Genomic DNA, 23145 nt, shown 5'->3' on the forward strand with positions numbered 1-23145 from the left:
AAGTCCTTTACTCTCTTGGTTGGATAAATGCTATCGCAACCTTGGGAACTCCCAATATCTAGAAAATTGTCATAACCATAAGTCAACACACGTGACTGCCTTTCATTCCTAGTCCCGAGGTTCCTAGTGGTAGCAGAAATGTCTTAGTCGTAATTACCCATAGATACGTCAATTATTAATTTCCTTGTCGACCATTAGAGGATATCCCATAATAATCGCACATAACATAAAGAGTTCCAGTAAGACAATCTGCATACCTATGATCGGCCTGTCCTGATCCTGGTCTTGGATACTGTAAAGTAAAATATCCCTCTCATCATCCTCCCACCATCTATTCGTCTGACCTTCCTCATCTCTCCCATCATAGTCCGAGGATATGAATACTCTGGCAACTCCTAATTAACTGAAGGCCAAGACTAAGGGCTAGAATACTCCGTAACACTTACACTTATGGCTGCTCTGACGTAATGCTCAATCATATGAGAAACTAGAGGGGCCAAATCTGGTGTAGCCTCAGGAGCCTTCTCCTCCACTGGTGTCTCATACGAACCCTCAGACAGGTCCGTCTCATAGCTATCCTCTGATAGATCCTCCTCCATAGAAGTCACAGTCTCTGGGGGAATTGTCTCAATATCCTCAGAAGGATCTATCTCAATGGAGTAACAAAGACTCCTCTTAATTTGTCCTATTTCCCGTGGTTTGGAGTCCATCCTAGGACACTTCCTTGCACCCCCACTATCAGAAGCCGACCTCTTTATCCATATCAATCTGTACTTACCTACAGGAAAAGAGGGTCAGGACCGATCATTCCTAGACTTTGGCTCTATTGCACGATCTAAGATAGAAAAGAAGGTCAATGATTCCCAAATTCCCCTTAGCCTCCTGTTTATAAGTGTGGTGCGCTTCACATCCATAAACAAGACTCAACTGGACATGGTCTGTAGACAACCCTAGGACAGAACAGCTCTGATACCACTTCTGTCACGACCCAAGCCAATGAGTCGTGATGAGTACCCGACCATTACTGACCAAGCACCCTTAATCTCGCACTTGCATCTCACTGAGCAACCTCGTGGCCCATAAATAACTTATTACTGAGCTATACCATCTCTTGTAAGATTAATACCATAGACTCTGCATCGAAAACTCACAACCAACGCATATATATAAACTTACGTGCTAAGAATAACAGTGCAAGCCGACTAGGCTGCTACGCATACCGTAAGACAAAAATAAGAGCTGACAAGGCTACATAACATCCCAACTACATACAACTGTCTATAGACCTCTATGGAGTACGAGTTGTACAAAGGACATGACAAGGCCCTGTCATACCCATATATACATGTCAAAATGGCATACCAAAAGGGACTGCAGCTCCGAGCGAAGTGGAGCGCACCGACTGTAGCTGAGCGGAAGGCCTACTGAGCTGGATCGCCTGTCTAGCTACCTGAACCTACGGGCATGAACGCAGTGGCCCCCGGCAAAAGGGACGTCAGTACGAAATAATGTACTGAGTATGTAAGGCAAAGGAAAACTGAAACTGAACTGAAAACAATACAATCTGGAGGCTAAAGAATGCCCTGAATATCTTACATGACCTGTCTCATATGAAATGCAATATAATGCTATTATATATCACACTGACCAAGTGGCCAGACAATTGAAAAATCTCACTGACCCGTCGGCCAGGCAATCTGTCTCACTGACCCGTAGGCCAGGTAATCAGTCTCACTGACCAAGTGGCCAGGCTAGAGAAAATGTCTCACTGACCAAGTGGCCAGGATAAAGAAAAATATATATGTATATCATGCAGTATATCATGCATATACTGAAACTACTGATTCTGTAACATGTCTCTTCTGTCTCTCTATAAACCAAGGACACTGGGAGGGGATATGGCCCCTAAGAAAGAATAACATAACACTCGGAAACTATGCCACAATATGACAAGCTCTACTTTGACAAATCTACAGTCATAAGGTTTTTTACGCTCCTACCATATATGGAATCATGCAAAGAAAAGAAGGAACATCCTTAACATACCTGGAAGTTCACTTCTCGACTTTCCAACCTACTTTCAGTCTCGTAATCTACATAGAAAACCATTCATACTATTGTTAGGCTTATCGTCCTATGCTTATCTTAAGCCTTCAAATTAAACCCTTTTTAGAATCTGCCGAAATTCGAGCAGCATCTCGCGTATATCTTCTACTCCCTCCAATCTTCAAAACAACTCCCAAAGCACAATAAAACATCAACAATTCCATAATCAAAAGATTACATTCAAACTATACTCATTTTAATCCTAAAACTTCTTTTCATAATCAATCCATAACAACAACTTCATACAACCCCTTATACACTTGTATATGACAATTACTTAACATCATTATTATCCCTCATAACAAGATTATGCTCAAAACATACTAATAATTATAACTCAAGTTTATTCACACCCCAAAATATCATCAAATGCATATTTGAACTTTTCCTCCAATTTTCTTATCCTCAAATCTTAACATAATTGCCAAACAAACTCTTAAACATGAAATTAAGATGAAATCTTACCTTAAAATTCAAGAACACTTCAATTCCATCGTTACTCCACCATAAAAATACTCACCCAAACATCTTCAAGAAGAAGAGACAAGTGTAGACCTTACTTGGAACCCTTAACCACTTTAATCTTCACATTGATCCTTGGTTTGGGCTTGAAAATATGTTGGAATATGTTTGGAGAGGTTTGTAGGACTTCCTAGAACTTGGGGCTATGTTAGAAATTAAATAAAAATGACCGAAATTGTCATATAGACTTGTAGGAATATGTGTGCATGTTGTCGAAGTTGGAGGAATGTTGTAGAGGATTTGGGATACGTTTGGGGGGGGGGGGGGGTCGGATATTGGATGAATGTTGTGGGAGGTTCTAGAGAGGTGTAGAGATAAGAAATGGTGAAAAATTAAGTAATTTAGGTGACTTAAGGGGGTATATATAGTAGTCCAAATCGGTTGGGCTGATGGGCCGAAATTGGTGGGCCTCTTAAGTAGTTTCTAGAATTTCCGCGTAGGTACGCAGGCTTCTGACAGTCTGTTTTAAAATACCCATAACTTCCTACTCTGATATCGTATTGACGAATGATTTATTTTGTTGTAAACTACACTCAACGAACTTCCTTTTAGGCCCATGAAACACCTCAAAACTCCTGATATCCCAGGAGATATACCTCTCGGAAGTTGACCAAAAACTTTTGTCCAAAATTCTACCAAAATTTTTCCAAATTTTTGACAAACTTATTTTCTTCGATTTGCTCAATTGTAGAACCTTTAGACACTTTCTTAACACTTGTTAAGAGTATTCCTTAACCTTATAAGGGTTCCATGACCTCTCCGAGCTTACTTTAGTTTACTCACGACACAAACGACGCTAAAATTTTCGATGTGTAACACGAAATGCTTGCTAGAATTGTTCATGACATGGACAGGGACTACGTAAACAAAATATTTTTGAACCCTACTCCACTCACCACCCTGTTCTCACTACACAAGGATGGTCCCCCACCGGAGAGCCTTGCCACCAAGGGCAAAGAGAAAAAGATCATCGAGATTTCTGATGACAACAGTAACTCTGTCCAACAGTCGCAAGCTCCCAAGGCCAGCCCCAAATCGGTCGCCAAGTTACTAGACAGCTCCGCCACCTAGTGTGGTTGTGTTCGTGGTTCCATTAAAATTTCATGTGTCACTCTATTTTGGCCTTCTTTGTGAGAGTTCCTTTCTTTGTGAGAGTTCCTATTTTTGTGTAGGGTTTAATTTGTGTTTTTTGTTAGATGTCAGGTGGCATGTCAATGGGCTGTATTTATCCTTATTTTGTTTATTTAGATTAATGAAGTTGTAATTTACTTTAGTTTTATTCATTTCATAGCTAATTTCAGCACATAATTAGTTACATTGTTTAACGTCATTAATACTCAAGGTAATAAGCTAAATAAAGTGAAAATGTCTTTTAAAATAAAAAGGATTGATCACGCAACTGTTGAAAGAATTTACCCGATCTTAACATTTCAATGTTTAAAAGTTAATACTAAACCCAGCGTGGTTGTACATGTTATCATGTATAATATCTTGTTGTTAAACAAACTCATAATACATACCACTAAAGGACCTTAGATGATTAAAAGATGATTTTATACAATTGCACGTGAAAAATTTTGTGACTTGGTAAATGGCACTATCCCGCAAAGCACAAGCTACTACACCATAACTAGTTCTTCCAACATAGGATTAAGTTAAGTAAATGAGGAAATGTGTTTGAGTACTGAATTTGTTGTTAAAACTCAACCAAAAAAGTTTGGTTGTACATGTTATCACATATAACATCTTGTTATGTGGCTTTTAGACACAAAAAAGTGATTATAATTGTCTAAATTCTCTATTTCCTTCCCTTTTCCAGTATGTCACTTAGCTGACCATCAGATGAAACAACTTGACGGATCAACATAGTTGGGAATATTAATAAAACAAAAATAAGGGAGACTCACAGGATTCAAACACGGGAACAGGTGGTCGAAAGGATGACTCTTCACCACTCGGCTGGATTAGCCACATATGTTAAGTCCTGTTAGTCCAAATGCATTTGTCCAGAACCTATTGTGGGGGAAAACCAATAAATTAATTATTATTTATATAAATAGCTCAAATCAACTCATAATACACACCACTAAAGGACCTTAGATGATTTTATACAATTTCACGTGAAAAGATTTGTGACTTGGTAAATGGCACTATCCTGCAAAGCACAAGCTACTACACCACAACTAGTTCGTCCAACGTAAGAGTAAGTTAAGTAACTAAGGAAATGTGTTTGAGTAGTGAATTTGTTGTTAAAACTCAACCAAAACAGCTTGGTTGTACATGTTATCACATATAACTTGTTATGTGACTTTTACACAAAAAAAAAAAAAAAAAGTGATTATTATTGTCTAAATCCTCTATTTCCTTCCTTTTTCCAATATTTCACTTAGCTAACTATCAGACGAAACAACTTGACGGATCAACCAAGTCGTGAATATTAATAAAACAAAAATAAGGGAGACTCGCAGGATTCGAACACGGGAACAGGTGGTCAAAAAGATGACTCATCACCACTCGGCTACAATAGCCACATTTGTTTAGTCATGTTAGTCCACATGCACTTGTCCCGAACCTATTGTGGGGGCAGACCAAATAAATAAATTATTATTTAAATAAATAAATGGCTCAAATCTACACATAATACACACCACTAAAGGACCTTAGATGATTTGATACAATTTCACGTGAAAGATTTGTGACTTGGTTAAAAGTATTGTAACTACACTAGCACACGATACACCACCTACTGCGCGATAACAAGTTCGTCTAGTGAAGGAGGTAGCCACATAAATGTGGATAAGTAGTCAGTTAATCGTTTTAATCCAATCTAAACAAAGTAGTTGGACATGCTATCATATTTAGCATTTTTTTATATTGGTCTTAACACAAAAAAGTTGTTAGTCTAGCCTAAATTCTCTGATTTTTCAAATTCCTATGGTCTATTTAGTGGACCATCATATGACTAAATTGAAGGATCAACCAAGTATGACATTTTTTTTGTCAGTCAATAAAATTATACAAGTGTTCAAATATCCCATCTTTTGCCACGTGGCGCTCTCAACAGTTTTAAGGGGTAAACTAAACATAATGAATTATTAGCGGAGGGAAAATGATTTTTTTTGGTGTGTATATATATACATAAAGAACTCTTAAGAAAAATTCTCATACACAGACCAAACAAAGACAAAAAAAAAGGAAGCGAATACGAATGGACATCTTTTAAAGAACCCTTACCAAAAACTCTCATATACATAAAGAACCCTCTCATACACAGACAAACAAAGACAAAAAAATAAGGAAGTGAATACGAATGGACATATCTTATTCATCCATTGATAGTGAAGATATGCCTGACATCGATTTTGAAAACGAAGGTCAAATACTTGCATCGTTTGAAGTGTTCATGGCCGACTCATACATCAAACATGATGATCTGGTATTTTGCCATGGCCTTAAAGCAAGTTCCTTTGAACTTTTCATTCATTAACTTGCATCATTATTTACTGTTTTAATATTAACACTTTATACTTTTCTGCAGTATATTCCCAAAAAAAATTATGAACATCTTCCACCAAATGCGCATACTGCACTTCTCGACTTCCGTGGCGAACCTTGGGTTGCAACTTTGACTGTTGGTGCTCGAAGACAACTTAGGGAAGGATGGAGTTCTTTTGTTCAAAGTAATAATATCAGGGCAGGATGTATCCTCAAGATTTCCTTGGTGGGTACTAACGTAACAGTTGTTGCCTTCGAAATTTAAGTGAAAGGAGAAGGAACAGTTGATAATCCTTTTTTGATAGACTAGGGCTTGTCTTGATATTGATGTTTTTAATGTAATTTGGTGAAATTTTTATCGTAATCAGATGTTGATCTTCAGAATTTACATCATGCTATTTGTTCACAATATTTTATTATTTTTATTTTTTATTTTTGTCAATGTGTTGAGTTCTCATTACCTTCTACATGTGGTGCTAGTGGGGTGATTATTTTTTCTTGAAGTTAAACCTAACTCTTCATCTTTGCAGCAAACTCTATTTCCTTCCTTTTCTTATGTTTCACTTAGTTGACCATCAGATGTATAAACTTGACGGATCAACCAAGTTGTGAATTTTAATAGTACTCAATATAATTTTGTGCTTTTTGTTAGAATAATTTAGCCGATTATAAATAAATAAAAAATGATTAAAATCAACTCATACAACACTTACATTAGTTGAGTAAATCTGGTTAAGTAGTGAATTTAGCCACATAAAACAGGAAATGTTGTTAAGTGGTAAACTTAGATGACCATGAAATTAATGATTACATTTGACCAAGTTCGTTGAATAATTTACCTTAATTGATTTGGAGGGAAACTAAAATGAATAGTAATTCTTAGTGGAGGGAAAATGTTATTTCAGTGTTTCAAGGTGTGTGTGTGTGTGTGTGTATATAGAACCCTGGCAAACACTCTCACACAATAAAAAAATCAAAAGAAAAGACGTGGAATGGAAAACCCATCATTTGATGTGCGTATGACCATCCAAAAAAAGAATCTATGTAATTCCTAATGTTTACTTAGTTGACCATCAAATAATTCCATTCGATGGATCAACCAAGTTAAGTATGAAAGACTTGCACATTCTTATTGGAGGGAAACTGAAATGAAAATTTCAGAAAAGACCTTTTACTTTCTCGAAAAACTGTTTTGTATTTCCAAAAAGAATGTGTAAAGAAAAATGAATTGGAATTTAGTGGAGGGAAAATGAACCTTCAAAATTTCATAAAAGACCTTTTAGTTTCTCGAAAAACTTTTAGTCTTTTCAAACCCCCCTATTCTATGTTTACACTGGGTTGCAACTCTATATTTCCCTCACTCTTCATCATTTTCACCTCCATTCCCCTTCTTTTCTCTCTAATTTTACATTCAATCATAAGTTTTGAAAATGACATTGGTTGTTACCTATAAAACTTGCCCGGGTTTGGTAGCTTAACCAGCGAACAAGTCAGTTTTTATTTGGAGTTTTTGTTCCATTATGAAGAATGAGAATACTCCAATATGCCTTGTTTGCTGGAATAGGCTAACAAATCTGGTCAAGAGATGTAGTTAACCTGCGTGTGAATGAAGTTTCTACATTTTTAAAGTCAATGAAGTTTGAAGTAATGTAATGGGACCTTTACATAGTCTAAGTTGTTTTTGAATGACATTCAACTAAAACAAATAAATATTATAAAAATATATACTAACCAAAAAAAAAAGGATTAATCATACAACTGTTAGAAAAATTTGCGCCATTTGAAATTTAATTTTACTAAGTTATGTTACAAAATAAAATCTGTTTTTTAAAAAACGAATGAAGTTTGAAGCATCTCTGCACCACCACAATTCTTTTTTATTAGCATTCAAAAAAAAATTATTAGAAAAATAGTGAACTTGTTGTTAAAACAAAGTCAAAAAAAGTGATTATTATTGTCTAAATCCTCTATTTTCTTCCTTTTTCAAATGTTTCACTTAGCTGACCATCAGATGAAATAAATTGACGGATCAACCAAGTAGTGAATATTAATAAAACAAAAATAAGGGAGACTCGCATGATTCGAACACAAGAACAGGTGGGTCGAAAAGATGATTCGTCACCACTTAGCTGGAATAGCCACATCTGTTTAGTTGTGTTCGTCCAAATGCAATTGTCCAGAACCTGTTGTGGGGGCAGACCAATAAATAAATTATTATTTAAATAAATAAATAGCTCAAATCAACTCATAATACACACCACTGAGGACCGTAGATGATTTTATACAATTGCACATGAAAAGATTTGTGACTTGGTAAATGGCACTATCCCACAAAGCACAAGCTGCTACACCACAACTAGTTCGTCCAACGTAGGAGTAAGTTAAGTAACTAATGAAATGTGCTTGAGTAGTGAATTTGTTGTTAAAACTCAACTAAAACAGCTTGGTTGTACATGTTATCACATATAATATCTTGTTCTGTGGCTTTAACACCCAAAAAAGTGATTATTATTGTCTAAAACTTCTATTTCCTTCCATTTCCTATGTTTCACTTAATGGACCATCAAATGAAATAACTTGACGGATCAATTAAGTTGTGAATTTTAATAAAACTAAAATAAGCGAGAAATAAAAAAATAAAAAAAGGTTTATTCCCACTGCTACATTAAAATACTAAAGTGTTTGATTTCAAAACATTCACACTCCTCTCCCATTTTGGAACCCGACCTTCTCTCTTCCTTCTCCTCTGATTTCTCTACCCGCTAAAACACAAAAATCTACTATGGCGAGACCAAAGGTAAAAAACATTGTACCAGGACATGTGACGAGGAGCGATATAAAATGGTGTTGTGGCAGCGCAGAACCAGCACCAGTAGAAAACCCTCCAGAACTGACAACAGTAGAAAACCCTCAAGAACCGGCACCAGTAGCAAACCCTCCACAACCACCAGTAAAACGTCGCAAAACGAGATCTTCTGTTATGACCCGTGTTTTCACACGTTTGGAAAGACTTGAATTACATTGGATTCTTGAGATATAAGATCAATTTGATATTTTGTTGAACATAGGAATTATGCATGAAAGAATAGAGTCATGAAAGTGTGGGACAAGGTTAAGGGTAATTTTGGAATTTTGGAAATTAGTTTCGGGAATTACAAAATGTGATCCATAAGTATTGGGCTCAAAAAATAATTGAAGCAAAGTGAGGCCCAGAATGGGGTGCTTGGCCGGCCACTTTGGCTTGGTCCAAGCCCATTTTATGGGTCATGTGCTTGGTCATGTGACCAAGCACTTCAATACTTATATAATTGAAGACTATGATAAGTATGAAAGGAGATAACCAAGAACAAAAAAATAGAAGAGGAGAAAGAAGAGGGTTTCGGGTTTGCTAGGAAAAAATAGGTACCAAAAATCTTGCTTCAAAAATTTATTTCTTGTTGATTTCCTACTAAGTCAAGGTTCCTTTGTAACTTGGTATAGTTGGATTGGAGTGGGGAGCATTAGAATCATCAAAGTGACTACATCTCCAAGTGAAGGAAACTTGAAGAAAAGGTATGAATTTCTACCTTTTTATTGTGTTGTGAAGTTTTGATTGTGTTGTAGTATATGGAAATGTGTTGATTGTATGAAGAAATGGAAGTTTGCAATGTGGGTTTGGTATATGGCTTGTAGCCGTGTGTATATGCATGTTGTATAGCCAAATTGTATTGAATTTATGTTATATTCTAGTTATGATTGTGATGAAATGCATGTGGGAATTGAAAGTTGGATGAATTTAGTTGATATGGAAAAATAAGCATATGGCCGTGTGGTATGTTGGCTATGGAGTGGAATTGATTAAGTTTGTTTAGCGTATTGGAGTGTTGTTGTAATGCTTGGCATAGAAATGAAGTTAGAATGATATAAGTTTGTATTGAATTGGAACGTAGAAACTTATGTCGTTTTAGTATGATTTTCCGACATTAAGGAAATGAAGTTGTTTGGTTGTTAATGGTGATAATCATTGATGAATTTGGAAGTTGGAAACTTGTTATGGAATTGCATGCCAAAGATTTGATGTTTTGCATAAGTTAAGACTTTGGCGGACAATTGTATATTATGTATATCAAGTGTATATCTTAAGGCAAACGATATTAAATGTATCTAGAACTATATGGTGATGATCTTGATTGTTGATGAATGTGAAATTATTGATATTAGTGAAAGTTTGGATTGAAAGGAAGGTTATGTCAACTTGTGAGAAAAATGTCTAGTTGAAGGATATTTGTGTTCTTAATGTTCTTTGTTGATGTTAATGTCGTCGTTTGGGTTGTTGTTGATGATTTCTAGCCGAGTTGAATTCTCGGGGTGCCATATGTATAGGGGAAGTGCTGCCAGAATTTCGGTAGCCAAATATGATTAAAGTTGTAATAATGGCATTAATAACTCACAATTGGTAAACTTGACCAATTGCAGTTTTTCGACGAAACGGGAAGTGAGTTTGGAAAGGCTTAAGGAGCGTGAAAGGTATGTAAAGCAAACCCAATTCTTCCCTTGGCATGCCCTTAGTGTATTAGGGTCGGATCCGGGCCTCGAAGGACCTCTTGGCCCTCGGAATCCGCAAGACAAAATTTCAGTTTTTCCTTCAGTAGAATTGAACCATTTTGATACGCTTTTTCTGAAATTATGCAATTGTGCTCTAAATTACTCAGAAAGTCATAGGATGTCTGTATAACCTTCGTAGATGATATTATATGTTTAGAGGGCACAATTTGAGCCCGCCGCCTTATTTGTTCTGAGGCGGGCCCACTATTTACGTTTTTGCCCCTAATGTGTTAAAGCTTCCTTTTTAAGCGATTTTTGAAAGAAATGTTTTAATTACCCTACTAATCGCTTAACGAATATTATTTTAAATATTCTGTTAAATATTATAAATTATTTTGACACTCGGAATGACTTCGGGAAAGTTATACTTCTGTAATTTATTATGATATCCGAAATACATTTATTATGATTCCGTCCGACCCCATTGGATTTGTTTGTCTTTGATACGCTTCATCGAGTCTTTGAAAACATTTATTATATTTTTAAATTGCATTAGTCTCTCACTACTCCATTCGTGGATGTCCCAATGTTTCCCACACTGAGCCCGGGCCAGGATATGTTGTCAAGCGTAATTCTCTGCATTGTTCGCCGCGTCCCGATGTGAGGGGGCAAGTATACGCGTACATGGGTCTGTGGAGTATGTTGTGCCATGTCCGCCTATTCTGATCTGATCTGTTATGGCCATTTTGATATGACATTATATGATACGGGGCCACGCCCCTTTTTCTGATTCCTCTATATAGTGGCACCAGCGTCGGGAGGGTGGCCATATTCTGTCTGCCGAGTCCCGTGGCAGGGACCGGATATGATATGATATGACATATGTTTCTGTACACATTCTGTCTGATTTGGAAATATACATTTGACACTCTGGATTTTGTACCCATTTTCTGTAATCATTATGATTTGACTTCTGTGATTCCGCTTTACATATTCAGTACATATTTCGTACTGACCCCCTTTCTTCGGGGGCTGCGTTTTCATGCCGCGCAGGTACGGACGACAGGTTTGCTGATCCGCACGTTTAGGATCCCATTTCTGCTATTTTGGGGCGCTCTCTTCTACAGAGCCCATCTTTTGGTACAGTCTGTCACTGCTATCTGGATATGTACTTTGTTCAGGGTATGACGGGGCCCTGTCCCGTCTTATGATTATGATATGTTCTGTAGAGGTCTGTGGATACATCTGTGTGGGTTCTGTACATATGTTTGGGATGTTTTGTTATATAACAGCCTTATCGGCTTCTGTGTGCCAAGTCTGCTCTTCTGCTAAATTCTGTAGCATCCATTAATGTTATTATTATATTATTATTCTGATAATATGCTAATTTGGGTATCGGGTACGTATAGGTGCCCAGCTAGGGCACTGGTCGCGGCCCACGGGGTTGGGTCGTGACATCTTCAACAGAAAGGGGGGACATGAATGCCACCGGTAACTCTTTAGAAAACTTACAAAAAGTCAATCAAGAGTCGGAGAACCCTGATATTGGACAAAAATTGAGTAAAGGGGGCAATAATGATGATGAAAAGGTGAAAAGGTAGAGGAAATTTAAGGAACAACAAACGGTGGAAAACCATCCAAGAACAAGATCTAGAAAAGAAGTCGAAGTTAACACTATTGAAAGTGTAAATAATGTAGTTGCTAACGACGAGGCTGAGATTGAAAAGGAAGATCAAAAATTCGATGACATGGATAAGAGTGACAATGAAAGAGAGGAATCTGAATGAGGTGCCGATCACAAGGATGATTGTGGAAAAGAAGGAGATGAAGTGGATGTAGGTGAAAAGGACAAGGTTGATGGTGAGAAAGTTGGAAATGAATTGAATGTAGGTGAAAAGGACAAGGTTGATTGTGAGAAAGATGGAAATTGTCACGACCCAACCCCGTGGGCCATGACTAGTGCCCGACCTGGACACTCGTATACGTACCTGTTGGATATAGTCAAACTGAATCTAAGAACAATATGGAAACTTGCAAAAGAACTCCAAGGTTCATAACGTTGTCATGTATATATATCCAGATAAAATGTCTTCTGAGGAGTCACAACTAATCAAATCATGAAATGATACGCAAGCCGACAAGGCTGCCACTACATTCGAACATATCCATAGCACATCGAATAGACACAGCTGAACAAACTTATACATAACCCACACATATATCTACAGACCTCTAAGAGTATCGATAGTGAAATATGGCGGGACAGGGCCCCGCCGTACCCCTGGATAAACATATACATATACATCATAAGATCTGTACCAAAAGCCTAGACTCCGGAACAACGGAGCTCTCCAAGACAGCTGAGTAGAAGCCCTATACTGAAGGGTCACCAAACCGACTATGTGTACCTGCGGGCATGAAACGCAGCCCCCCGAAGAAAAGGGGTCAGTATGGAATGTGTACTGAGTATGTAAAGCATGAGATACAGTAAAGAGGATCATAACTAAAATAGGGAGTACAAGAGACAAGTATAATATCCAGAATACCAAAACACTTGCCCTTTTGAAACATAAATCATGCATGTCAATATTATATATCATACCCGGCACATTATGGGACTCGGTGAATAAGGTCGCCACATACCATCCTTGGCGCCATAACACATCATAACTCCATAAACACATCATAACACCATAAACACATCATAACACCATAAACACATCATAAAGCCATAAACACATCATAACACCATTATATATATATATATATATATATATATATATATATATATATATATACCGTACCCGGCCCTCTAGTGAGGGACTCGGTGAACAATGCAGTGAAACTGTGCACGAAAACGTATCCTGGCCCGGGACTCAGTGAAAGATGTATTGAGGCATGTACGAGTAGAGTAGTGAGCAACCATATGCAAATTAAATCATATTTGAGACTCAATAGAATAATCAAAACGAACTATCATTTGAAAATCAAGACAATAGTCATATCAAGTACCTTTCGAATATCACTATGGATTATATCCAAATAGAACTTCTGGAATCATATACACGTATCAAGACATAATGAAATAGCTTTTGGAAATCAAGAACATTAGCCATCCTAGTGGCTCTAAGAATAGGAACTTCTTTTGAATCATATACACATCGTCTGTTCGTTTCATAAAGATCATGCCAAAAAGAAAGAAGGGTTAACTTTACATACCTGTTAAAGATTAATCGTAATCTCGTTTGCTTCGTCGCCCCTTTAGCCTATTTAATATAAGAGTAACGCTATCATTAGTAAACTATACTTCCTAGTTCGTAAATCTGTAGCCAATCGCTTATAGAACTCACTCTTTAACTTATACTTTCTTGATTAGGGTTTTTCATTAGTTAAGGACTTAAGAAAATCGGGCAGCATTTCCCCTATATATTCGCCTAACCCGAATTTCCAATTATCCTCCTGTTATCGCAGAAATACCAACAATGACAACAATAGAGATATGCATACAAATTCTTACAATTCAGCCCATAAACAATTCTAACGATCCAACAACCCTTCTTAATCCTTTTCAACCCACAATTTCATATAACAACGATTTCATGCATTTTCTTACTTCCAATTTCATCCAATCCAATTTTAATTCTTCCATCACAACACTATTAATACAATTACACCACAAAATAAGAAAATCTTACCTAAGTTTCTCGGAGGAATTTCTACACTTAATTGCTCTAATTTCACAATTTCTTCTTCCTCAATTCAATATCCAATGTTGCTATCACCTCCTTGAACTTGTAATTCACTTGAAACTTAATCAAAATGGCAACAAAATATTTTTTTTCCCTCCATCCATGGCTAGCCGAGAGCAGCCATGGAAGTTATATATTTTTCTAAGTTTCAATTTTAAGAAATGAATGAAATGCTTGTTTGTTCATTGTTCAACCATATTTATGTATGGTTCCCCTTGTAATGACACTCACCCCCCCCCCCCCCCACCCCCCTCTAATGACTCACCAAATGATTTTCTTGAATGTTATTATTATTTTTTTTATTTTCGGGTGGGGCCCACAAATGGTAATTAAATTAATTAATTTTAATTAATCATTAATCCTTACTTAATAATCTAATCATAATTAATTAGTTCCTAATCTCCAATTATATTTCTAGACTAAATAAAATTTATAAACAATTTGTGTACTAATTAAAATTGAAAATTAAAAGTTCCTATTTCATGTCCGAAAATAATCCCGTCTTTACCTTGAGTCGATTTTCTTGCGAATAATTCGACGTATAAAAATACGGGGTATAACAGAAATGAATTGAATGTAGGCGAAGAGGACAAGGCTAATGGTGAGAAAGATAGAAATGAATTGAATGTAGGCGAAGAGGACAAGGCTGATGGTGAGAAAGATGGAAATGAATTGAATGTAGGCGAAGAGGACAAGGCTGATGGTGAGAAAGATGGAGATAAAATGGATTTAGTTGAAGATGACAAGGCTGATGGTGAAAGGGATAGAGATGGTGTGGTTGCAGTTGAAGAGAAAAAGGTTGATGGTGAAAGGGATGGAGATGGAGTGGTTGCAGTTGAAGAGGAAAAGGCTGATGGTGAGAACGAAGCAGACGAATTGGATGAAGGTGCCGGTGACTAGAGTGAGGGTGAAAAGGATCAAGAAACCACCCTTGAGGTATGTCTATGTATCTTTAAAGATTAACCCCCCACATGATTTTATGGGTCTTGATTACTTTGGTGGTTATCCTATCATATGTCTTTGTTGTTTGAATTGCTTGTATGGAAATTTACAGCTGAAATGGTCAATAAATATTCAATCTTTTATTGGTTAAAAATGAGGTTTGTGGCTCTCTCTCTCTCTCTCTCTCTCTCTCTATCTATCTATCTCTCTCTCTCTCTCTCTCTCTCTCTCTCTCTCTCTCTTCAATTTGCAATATAATTAAATTTTATGTTTACTCAACATGTAAAGGATGATGTTGTAAATGAAGAGGATCTACATAAACCCTCAATACTCGACTGTGTGAGGGCCATCAACATATCGTCCTACGGATTCAAGACAATTTCGGAATCCATGGGTGGGCCCAACTAAGATGACCTAAAGATGTTCTATGGGCAAGTTGGAAGAGTTCAAGAACACGTTACTAGAATTGAATATTATGCATGATTTCGAGGAGACGTGATTTGGTCCTTTCATGAAAATGAACCAAGATTGGAGCTTCAACGGGGAACTAGTTCACAATATTCTCATTCGTAGAATAATGGAATGCGACAAGAAGCATGAGGTATGGTTCCTTGTCTACGGCAAGCCAATTTGTTTTGGCTTAAACAAATTTGCTATCATGACTGGACTTCGTTGCTCTGCCGAATTCTTTAAATTAAGGTCTTCAAAACTAAATTCAACAGAGAGGATAAAGATGAGCTTGGCGTACTATGTTCATACCGTAATCATGTGTCGTGCCAACACCAAGGACATTGACCTTTGGACGATAAAGATGGCCGACAATTTAGATTTTTGTTTCCAGAATTATCTATGGGGAAGAAAGAGCTTTGAGTTTCTAGTGGATGTCTTGCATAAGGATATGAAGAAACCAGTTCTAAATTAAAAAAATGGCAAGAGGGAATACCATTATAATTTTCTCGGTTTCTCATATGCCTTCCTGGTAACACTTTTACCTATTTTTTTGTGTATCTGAAATGGCAAGTTAGTTATGTAATTATTGTAATTTTTTGATGTCAGTGTTGGATATATAAAGCTATACCGTCAATCGGATGTCTTATCCCCCAATAAACTGAGCCGTCCTTACCCAAGATGTTAAAATGGCAGAAGAAAAAAGTACTATCTGAATGGCAACATGTTGATCCATTTGGAGATGGTATAATGAACCATGCAGGTGTAAGCTACCTTGTCAATTTTGATGTATTTCAGTGGTTTGGTTTTGTTATATGCTCGTTAACGCATTTCTTTTATGATGGCTGCAGACGGAGGTGCATCATTTCCTTGTCCCTACTCATCAATAGACATATCAACCATTTATGAGGGACTTTGTTCTAATTGGCCAAGATTTTCCAGACAAAAGGATTGATTGGCTAAGAAAATATTTGGAAAGGGCGACGGCAATAACAAGGGCAGAAGCTGCTATAGGTGTAGGTGATGTTTTTGGTGAAGGCTTAGGAGATGGAGTTGGTCCATCTTGTTCTGTTGATGTGGAGGGGGTATCAGCAGGAGGTGTTGGTACCTCAAGGCATACAGTTGGTTGTGTCCACGAGTCACCTATGTTAAATAAGGTGATGGAAGAGGTGGAAAATATCAGAGTGGCACATGATACCATTCTTCATAGAATATTACAGCGTGGGAAGAGTAATTTGAAAGGAGGTATATATGAGCAAAGTCCTGAGGGTTCAGCCGATAAAAATGTGAAGACGCTTGACCTCTACAAAAAAAAAAAAAAGATCTTGAGAAGAAGAGAGCTTACCTTAGGTGGATCAACATGAGGTCTGATGAATAGCACATTGGTTATACCGTGAACATGGACTTTAAATGGTTCAAGTACCTCAGCAGACCCAGCAACTGGTTAACAGATGATGTAAGTTAACTTCCTATTAGTCATTTAAACATAATTTTTGATGCATGTATTTAGTGATAGGAACAATTTTTTTTTGCAGCACGTTACTGAATTAATGGCACTGATGCGGAGCCGTAGCATTGATTACCTTGAATACTATGATCCATCAGACGTCATTATGGATGTATTTTTTTGTTCTGCCTTGATGGCAATATAGAATGATATTGTGGTTAAGAGTGCGGCAGAATAGAGAAGTATTGAAGATGTGTTGAAGGAGTATGAATTCAATGATCAGATGCAGGATTATGTGACCGATGATCATCCGCAACCATTTGGTATGTCTTGGGTAGGTGCTAAGAGAGTGTTTCTTGGGCATGTCTTGGGAAACATGTTTCATTGCCACCTGGTCAGCTGGCTTATCATCCCGGATGCGGGATGCCCGGACGCGGGATATATGGGCGAGCCGATGTATTTCGGTGCTATGTGGGCGAGCCGACATTGTTCGGTGTTATGCTATGTCCTGCTATGCTATGACACAATATGATATGACATGATCTCATATGATTTGATACGATATGATATGATATGATAAGACATGACATAATATAAGTTCTATTTTCTATGTCTATGAAAAAGAAATGTTTTCCAAAGACAGACAAGCATGCATGGTATCTGGCCTGAAAGGGCATTCCTATGTACAGGTTACTTTCTTATTTCATTATATGTCCTATGATCCCATGATATTTTTATTCAAGCTCTATGGTTCGGCTTGCATTATTTTTCCATGCCTTACATACTCGGTACACTATTCGTACTGACGTCCCTTCTTGTGGACGCTGCGTTTCATGCCGCGCAGGTCAGCAGGTAGACAGGCTTGACTCCTAGGAGCTTCATCAGCATTACTATAGCGGCGCTCCAGTTGTCTCGGAGCCTCAGTTCCTTGGTACTATTTTGTGTATATATTCGGGCACGGCAGTACTCGGCCCTTGTTATGTATATGTGTACTATGTTTAGAGGCTCGTAGATAGATATGTACAGTTAGATGTTTTTTACTCTTGAGGGTCCTTGTCGCTGTATAATGTACTGGCAAAGTTTAATTGCCTATGTTTATAATTATGCTACTGATGTTAATAGTAAGCAATGGAAGAAAAAAAAAGGATATGGTATAGTGCATACGGCCCACTTAGTGATAAGAATACGATACGAGATAGGGGGTGCTCGGTACAAGTATTGGGTACCCGTCGCGGCCCTAGTTGGGTCGTGATAGAAGTGGTATCAGAGCAGTTCGTCCTAGGGGTTTGTCTACGAGCCATTTCCAGTAGAGTCCTGTTTATGGGTGTGTAGCGTGCCACACTTTTAAGCAAAAGGCTGCAGGGAATTTAGGAAATATTACCTTCTTTGTACTCTAGATCGTGCAATAGAGCTATGTTACCAGGCTTCCTTGTTCTTTTCTTAATTCTATGTTACGGTTTCAGTAATGCCGAAGAAGAGGAAGACTACGGCGGCCCAGAAGGGCAAGTTGGCGGCTGGAAGCAGAGTTGAACGGGAGCCAGAAGAAGACGAGTCCTATAATGAAGCTCCCCGTCAGACTCCTCCTGTTTCCCCTGTATCAGCCGAGCAGGAAAGAGTTCCAGCTCCAGCCCCAGCACATCCAGTTCCACCGCCAGCAGCTCCGGGCCAGCAGATGACAGAGGCCATCCAGTTATTGACTCAGCTAGTTGCCGCACAGGTTCAGCGGCAAGATGTAGACCCGGGAGACAGGGCGGTGAGTGCAAGGGCTCATGACTTTATTACCCTGAAACCTCTGGAGTTTTATGGATCGAAACCGGTGGAGGACCCGCAGAGCTTTATAGATGAGATGCTGAGGACACTGAGAATCATACATGCTTCGGATACAGAGTTAGTGGAATTGGCTTCATACAGATTGCGGGATGTAGCAGTTCTGTGGTATAGTAGTTGGATATCTTCGAGGGGAGCAAATGCCCCTCCCCCGGTTTGGCAGGAATTTACTTAGGCATTTCTGCGACATTTCTTACTGCCGGAAGTTCGACAGGCTCGAGCCGATATGTTCTTGAACCTTAGACAGGGAAATATGAGCTTTCGAGAATACAGTCTTCGTTTTAACTCATTGGCCAGGTATGACCCTGCCATGATAGCTAATATGGGAGATCACGTGCACCGGTTTGTGCGTGGGCTGGGGCTACATTTAGTTAAGGAGTGCTTGACGGCTTCACTTCAGGACGGGATGACTATTACCCGTATCCAGGCCCATGCCCAAAATCTGGAGGAACAATATCAGTTACGGAGAGAGGAGCGCTATTCGGATAGGGGTTCCAGAAAAAGGGGCAGATCCTCCGGGACTAGAAGCGAGTATAGAGGGGGACAGGCACAGGAACAATCTAGGTATTCAGGCCAATCAGCGGCCAGTGCACCTCCTCGATTTTCGGATAGGGGATTTGATCGTTCTACTTATTCAGGACCAGATCAGAGTGCCAGAGCTTCGGGGTCCCAGTATAGAGCTGAATCTAACAGGACGGGGCAACCCCCACTACGGTGTGCTCGGTGTGGCAAGCCACACTCTGGACAGTGTTACCGGGATACTGGTGCATGTTTTTCCTGCGGTCGGACTGATCATTTGATGCGTGATTGCCCGCTAAGGAATGAGGGAAGCAGAACCCAGCCCGCCGGATCAGCGGTTGGTTCATCGTCGACCGTGCGCCCTCCTAGACAGACTTCCCAAGCTCCAGCAAGCCGTGGCCGAGGCAGAGGAGGAGCGGGACCCAGTTCAGCCGGCCCTCCGCACCGCATATATGCATTGGCAGGACGGTAGGGTTCTGAACCTTCCGCAGACGCGGCCACGGGTACGTTATCAGCACTTTTCTATGATATGTATGTGTTAATAGATCTAGATTCCACTCTATCGTATACTGTTCTTTGTATTGCTGATCGTACTCAGAATTTGGAAATTTGGGACAAGAGTAGCTGTACTCATAGGTAAGGGGCGGATACTGGAGGTTACGAAGGCTAAAATGGTAATCAAAAGAAAAGGATGCATTACGAGAGCGTTCCAGAAATGGTCAAGACCCCAACTTTCCCCATATTATGTAATATATTAATTGTGACTGTTAAGTCCCAGAAATGAAGTTGTGATACATAGAATATGCTAGCTGGATGAAATTCAAAAGACATGATGAAGGGTATACGTACGGATGTCACAGGGTAAGACCGATGCCGAACCCACACTAGTTAAGGCTAGAAAGCCCTAATGCAGTGATATACGAGAACATATCTAGCCAGGGAATAGACGCAGCAAACTCCGCGAAGAAGGAATTACAATTGTAAAAGATCGCGGAAGGCGACGATTATTTAAAGGGCATAGGCGTGTGTAGACCCTCTTAATAAAAGGGGGAGAGCATGTTAGAACTAAAATGGACTATGACGATTCAAGATCCAATAAAGGAGGCTTATTAACGCAGGGCCAGCGTTCGGAGCTAACTCAAGTGACCTACGACATAAAGGTAACCTAAGCTTCTAAAATGGCTATGTTAAGCGACATGTGAGATGTCTACGAAGGAGACCTCCCCGAAGTATTGTAATACACTATGAGGCTAGTTTACCATTCCAGGACGAATGTTCCAAGGGGGGGAGGATGTTATATCCTGCATTTTGCGCATTTGGATAATTTAAGATAATTGCGGGGAGATGACAAGCAAGGCCTTATTTTTTTATTTTGTTTGGCATACAAGTTGTTATGAAAATTTTGAAGTGGGAATATTAAGAAAGGTCAAGGGCATAAAGGGAAATTCGCAATATGACTCGTGGAATTATGGAGGAAGACGAAGGGCAAATTTGGAAATTGGAAAAATTAAAATTTGTCATGAAGTACAAAAAAAATGGGCTTATGTTTTGGGCCATGTTGGCCTTCCCACTTGGAGTGGGCTTAGCCCACTTTGGATCTTAATGGATAAATAAAAAGATGACTTAGTCATCTTATTTCCAACACCTTCTAGACATTTCAAGAAAACAAAAGAACAAGAAAAGAAAGAGAAAGCTCCAAGGCCATTTCGGCCAAGTGCAAAAACCAACAAGAAAATTGACAAAAATTCCTTCAAAAATCATTTTCTACCAAGTGGAGGGTCCTTAACAAAGTAGAGTTGTTATTGAAGCAAGAAAAACACAAATTCATAAGTTGGAAATTCAAGCAAGTTGGAGAATTAAAGAAAAAGGTAAGGTTTAATCCTTTGTTATATGTTATGGATGATTTTGTGTGTTGTAGCATGTAAAAGTGGATGAAGTTCATGGAAGAGAAAATCCATGTTGTGGCCGTGAGGTGTGATATATATGTGTGTGTATGAATCATGTTTTAATTATTCTATCTAGTGTTTGGTTGTTATAGTTGTGGATGCTATGTTGATAATGGAAGTTGAATGATTTTGGAGAGGTTGTAGTTGTGTGTGCATGATGTTAGCCGTGTAGTTGTGGTGTGGTGTGGAGGATGATGAGTTAATTTTATTTAGTATATTGATTGTTGTTGTGTGGATTCTATATTACTAACAAAAGCCTAATGAGCTTAGTGAAGTATTAGTAGTTGGAGGCTTGTCTTGGAAGATTATGTAAATTGAATAATATGTTCTTACATGTATGGAAGGTAATGATATTAATATGGTGTTGTTGGAATGTATATTATAAGGTTGTTATTGTTTTATTGGAGTTGGAAGGTTTTGAACGAAGTAGTAAATTGATTAAGTTGTTATAATGTATCTTGGATTGAATATGGAAATTATTAGTATGGTTGTTGATATTATGTTGATAGTTTGGCCGGGTTGAATTCCTGGATTGTTGTTGATTAAAAATTGACTGAGTTGAACTTTGGGGATGGTGTATTTACAGGGGAAGTGCTGCCGAAATTTCGATAGCCAAGTATTATCTTAAGATTTCAATTCTAAATGCTCTAATCAAGTTTGGTAAATGTGACCAATTTGTAGATTTTGGCGGATTTGCAACTTGAATTTGGAATAGCATAAGGAGCGGAAAGAGGTATGTAAGGCTTCACCCTTCCTTCTACGGCATGTCTTAGACGTAATAGGTCGGATACGAGCCTCGGGGACAACTCTATTCTCCGGAATCCGCACCTAAAGGTTCCCTTTTTTCATTCAGTAGAATTGAATTAAAAATCATGTGAAATGTTGGAAAACTTCCTAAACCTCTAGAACTTGCATAAATAAGACCCGACTACCTTGAAACCCTCACAAGTAACGCCATGACATGTAACATATGCAAATGGTGTACGCTACCTCATTCGGCCCGAGGTGGGCCCATTGTTTCCGGATTTTCCCTATTGCTCCGTTTGACTCATTTTGGAGTAGAATCCAAAGGAAGCTTTTGATCCTTGTTCCAATTATCAAATGATAAGTACTGTACTATTTTTAATGGAAATATGTCTATGATGACCATGATAACGATGATGCTAAGGAAGAGAATACGTCTATGATAAGTATGACAAGAATGATTCCATGACTAAGAGTCTTAAGCTAAGGACCCGATATGAATATGAAAGTATCAAACTAGTTCTTGATTTCAATTCTATTCCTTGGTTATGACACCATCCTCTAAAGATTCCAAAGCCGATGAATTGATTTCTATGACGGCCATGAATTCATTCTATGTTTCTTTCAACACTATTCTCCGTTGATAGTCTCGCCTTAAAATACTCGTTCCTTCAAGGTGAGACAAGGCGATCACGATTGTTCCATAATGTAATCGGAGGTCACCGACCTTATGTCACTCTGATGGTTACATGATTTTCTTTGGGCTCTCCTGCATGCTTATATGACATATGTATGTGAGATATGAATATGTACATGGGGGATGGGAAGGGAAACATGTTTCATTGCCACCTGGTCAGCTGGCTTATCATCCCGGATG

At 38.4% G+C, this 23145-nt stretch overlaps 1 protein-coding gene and 1 long non-coding RNA gene across 2 annotated transcripts; one reads left to right on the forward strand and one right to left on the reverse strand.

Annotated features, from left to right (window-relative positions):
• The first annotated feature begins 5821 nt into the window (after nucleotides 1-5821).
• On the forward strand, nucleotides 5822-6695 carry LOC132642562 (putative B3 domain-containing protein REM15). The gene is made up of 2 exons (XM_060359687.1): nucleotides 5822-6064; nucleotides 6167-6695. The coding sequence occupies exons 1-2, from the start codon at nucleotides 5939-5941 to the stop codon at nucleotides 6386-6388; spliced, it is 348 nt and encodes a 115-aa protein (XP_060215670.1). The 5' UTR covers nucleotides 5822-5938; the 3' UTR covers nucleotides 6389-6695.
• A 6045-nt stretch (nucleotides 6696-12740) lies between these two features.
• On the reverse strand, nucleotides 12741-14530 carry LOC132642563 (uncharacterized). The gene is made up of 3 exons (XR_009583237.1): nucleotides 14343-14530; nucleotides 13867-13913; nucleotides 12741-13055 (listed from the first exon to the last, which is right to left on the reverse strand). It is a non-coding gene; the product is annotated as an uncharacterized LOC132642563 (long non-coding RNA).
• Nucleotides 14531-23145: the final 8615 nt, after the last annotated feature.

This window comes from Lycium barbarum, chromosome 5 (assembly GCF_019175385.1).
Source record: "Lycium barbarum isolate Lr01 chromosome 5, ASM1917538v2, whole genome shotgun sequence".
In the NCBI taxonomy this organism is placed as follows: Eukaryota; Viridiplantae; Streptophyta; class Magnoliopsida; order Solanales; family Solanaceae; genus Lycium; species Lycium barbarum.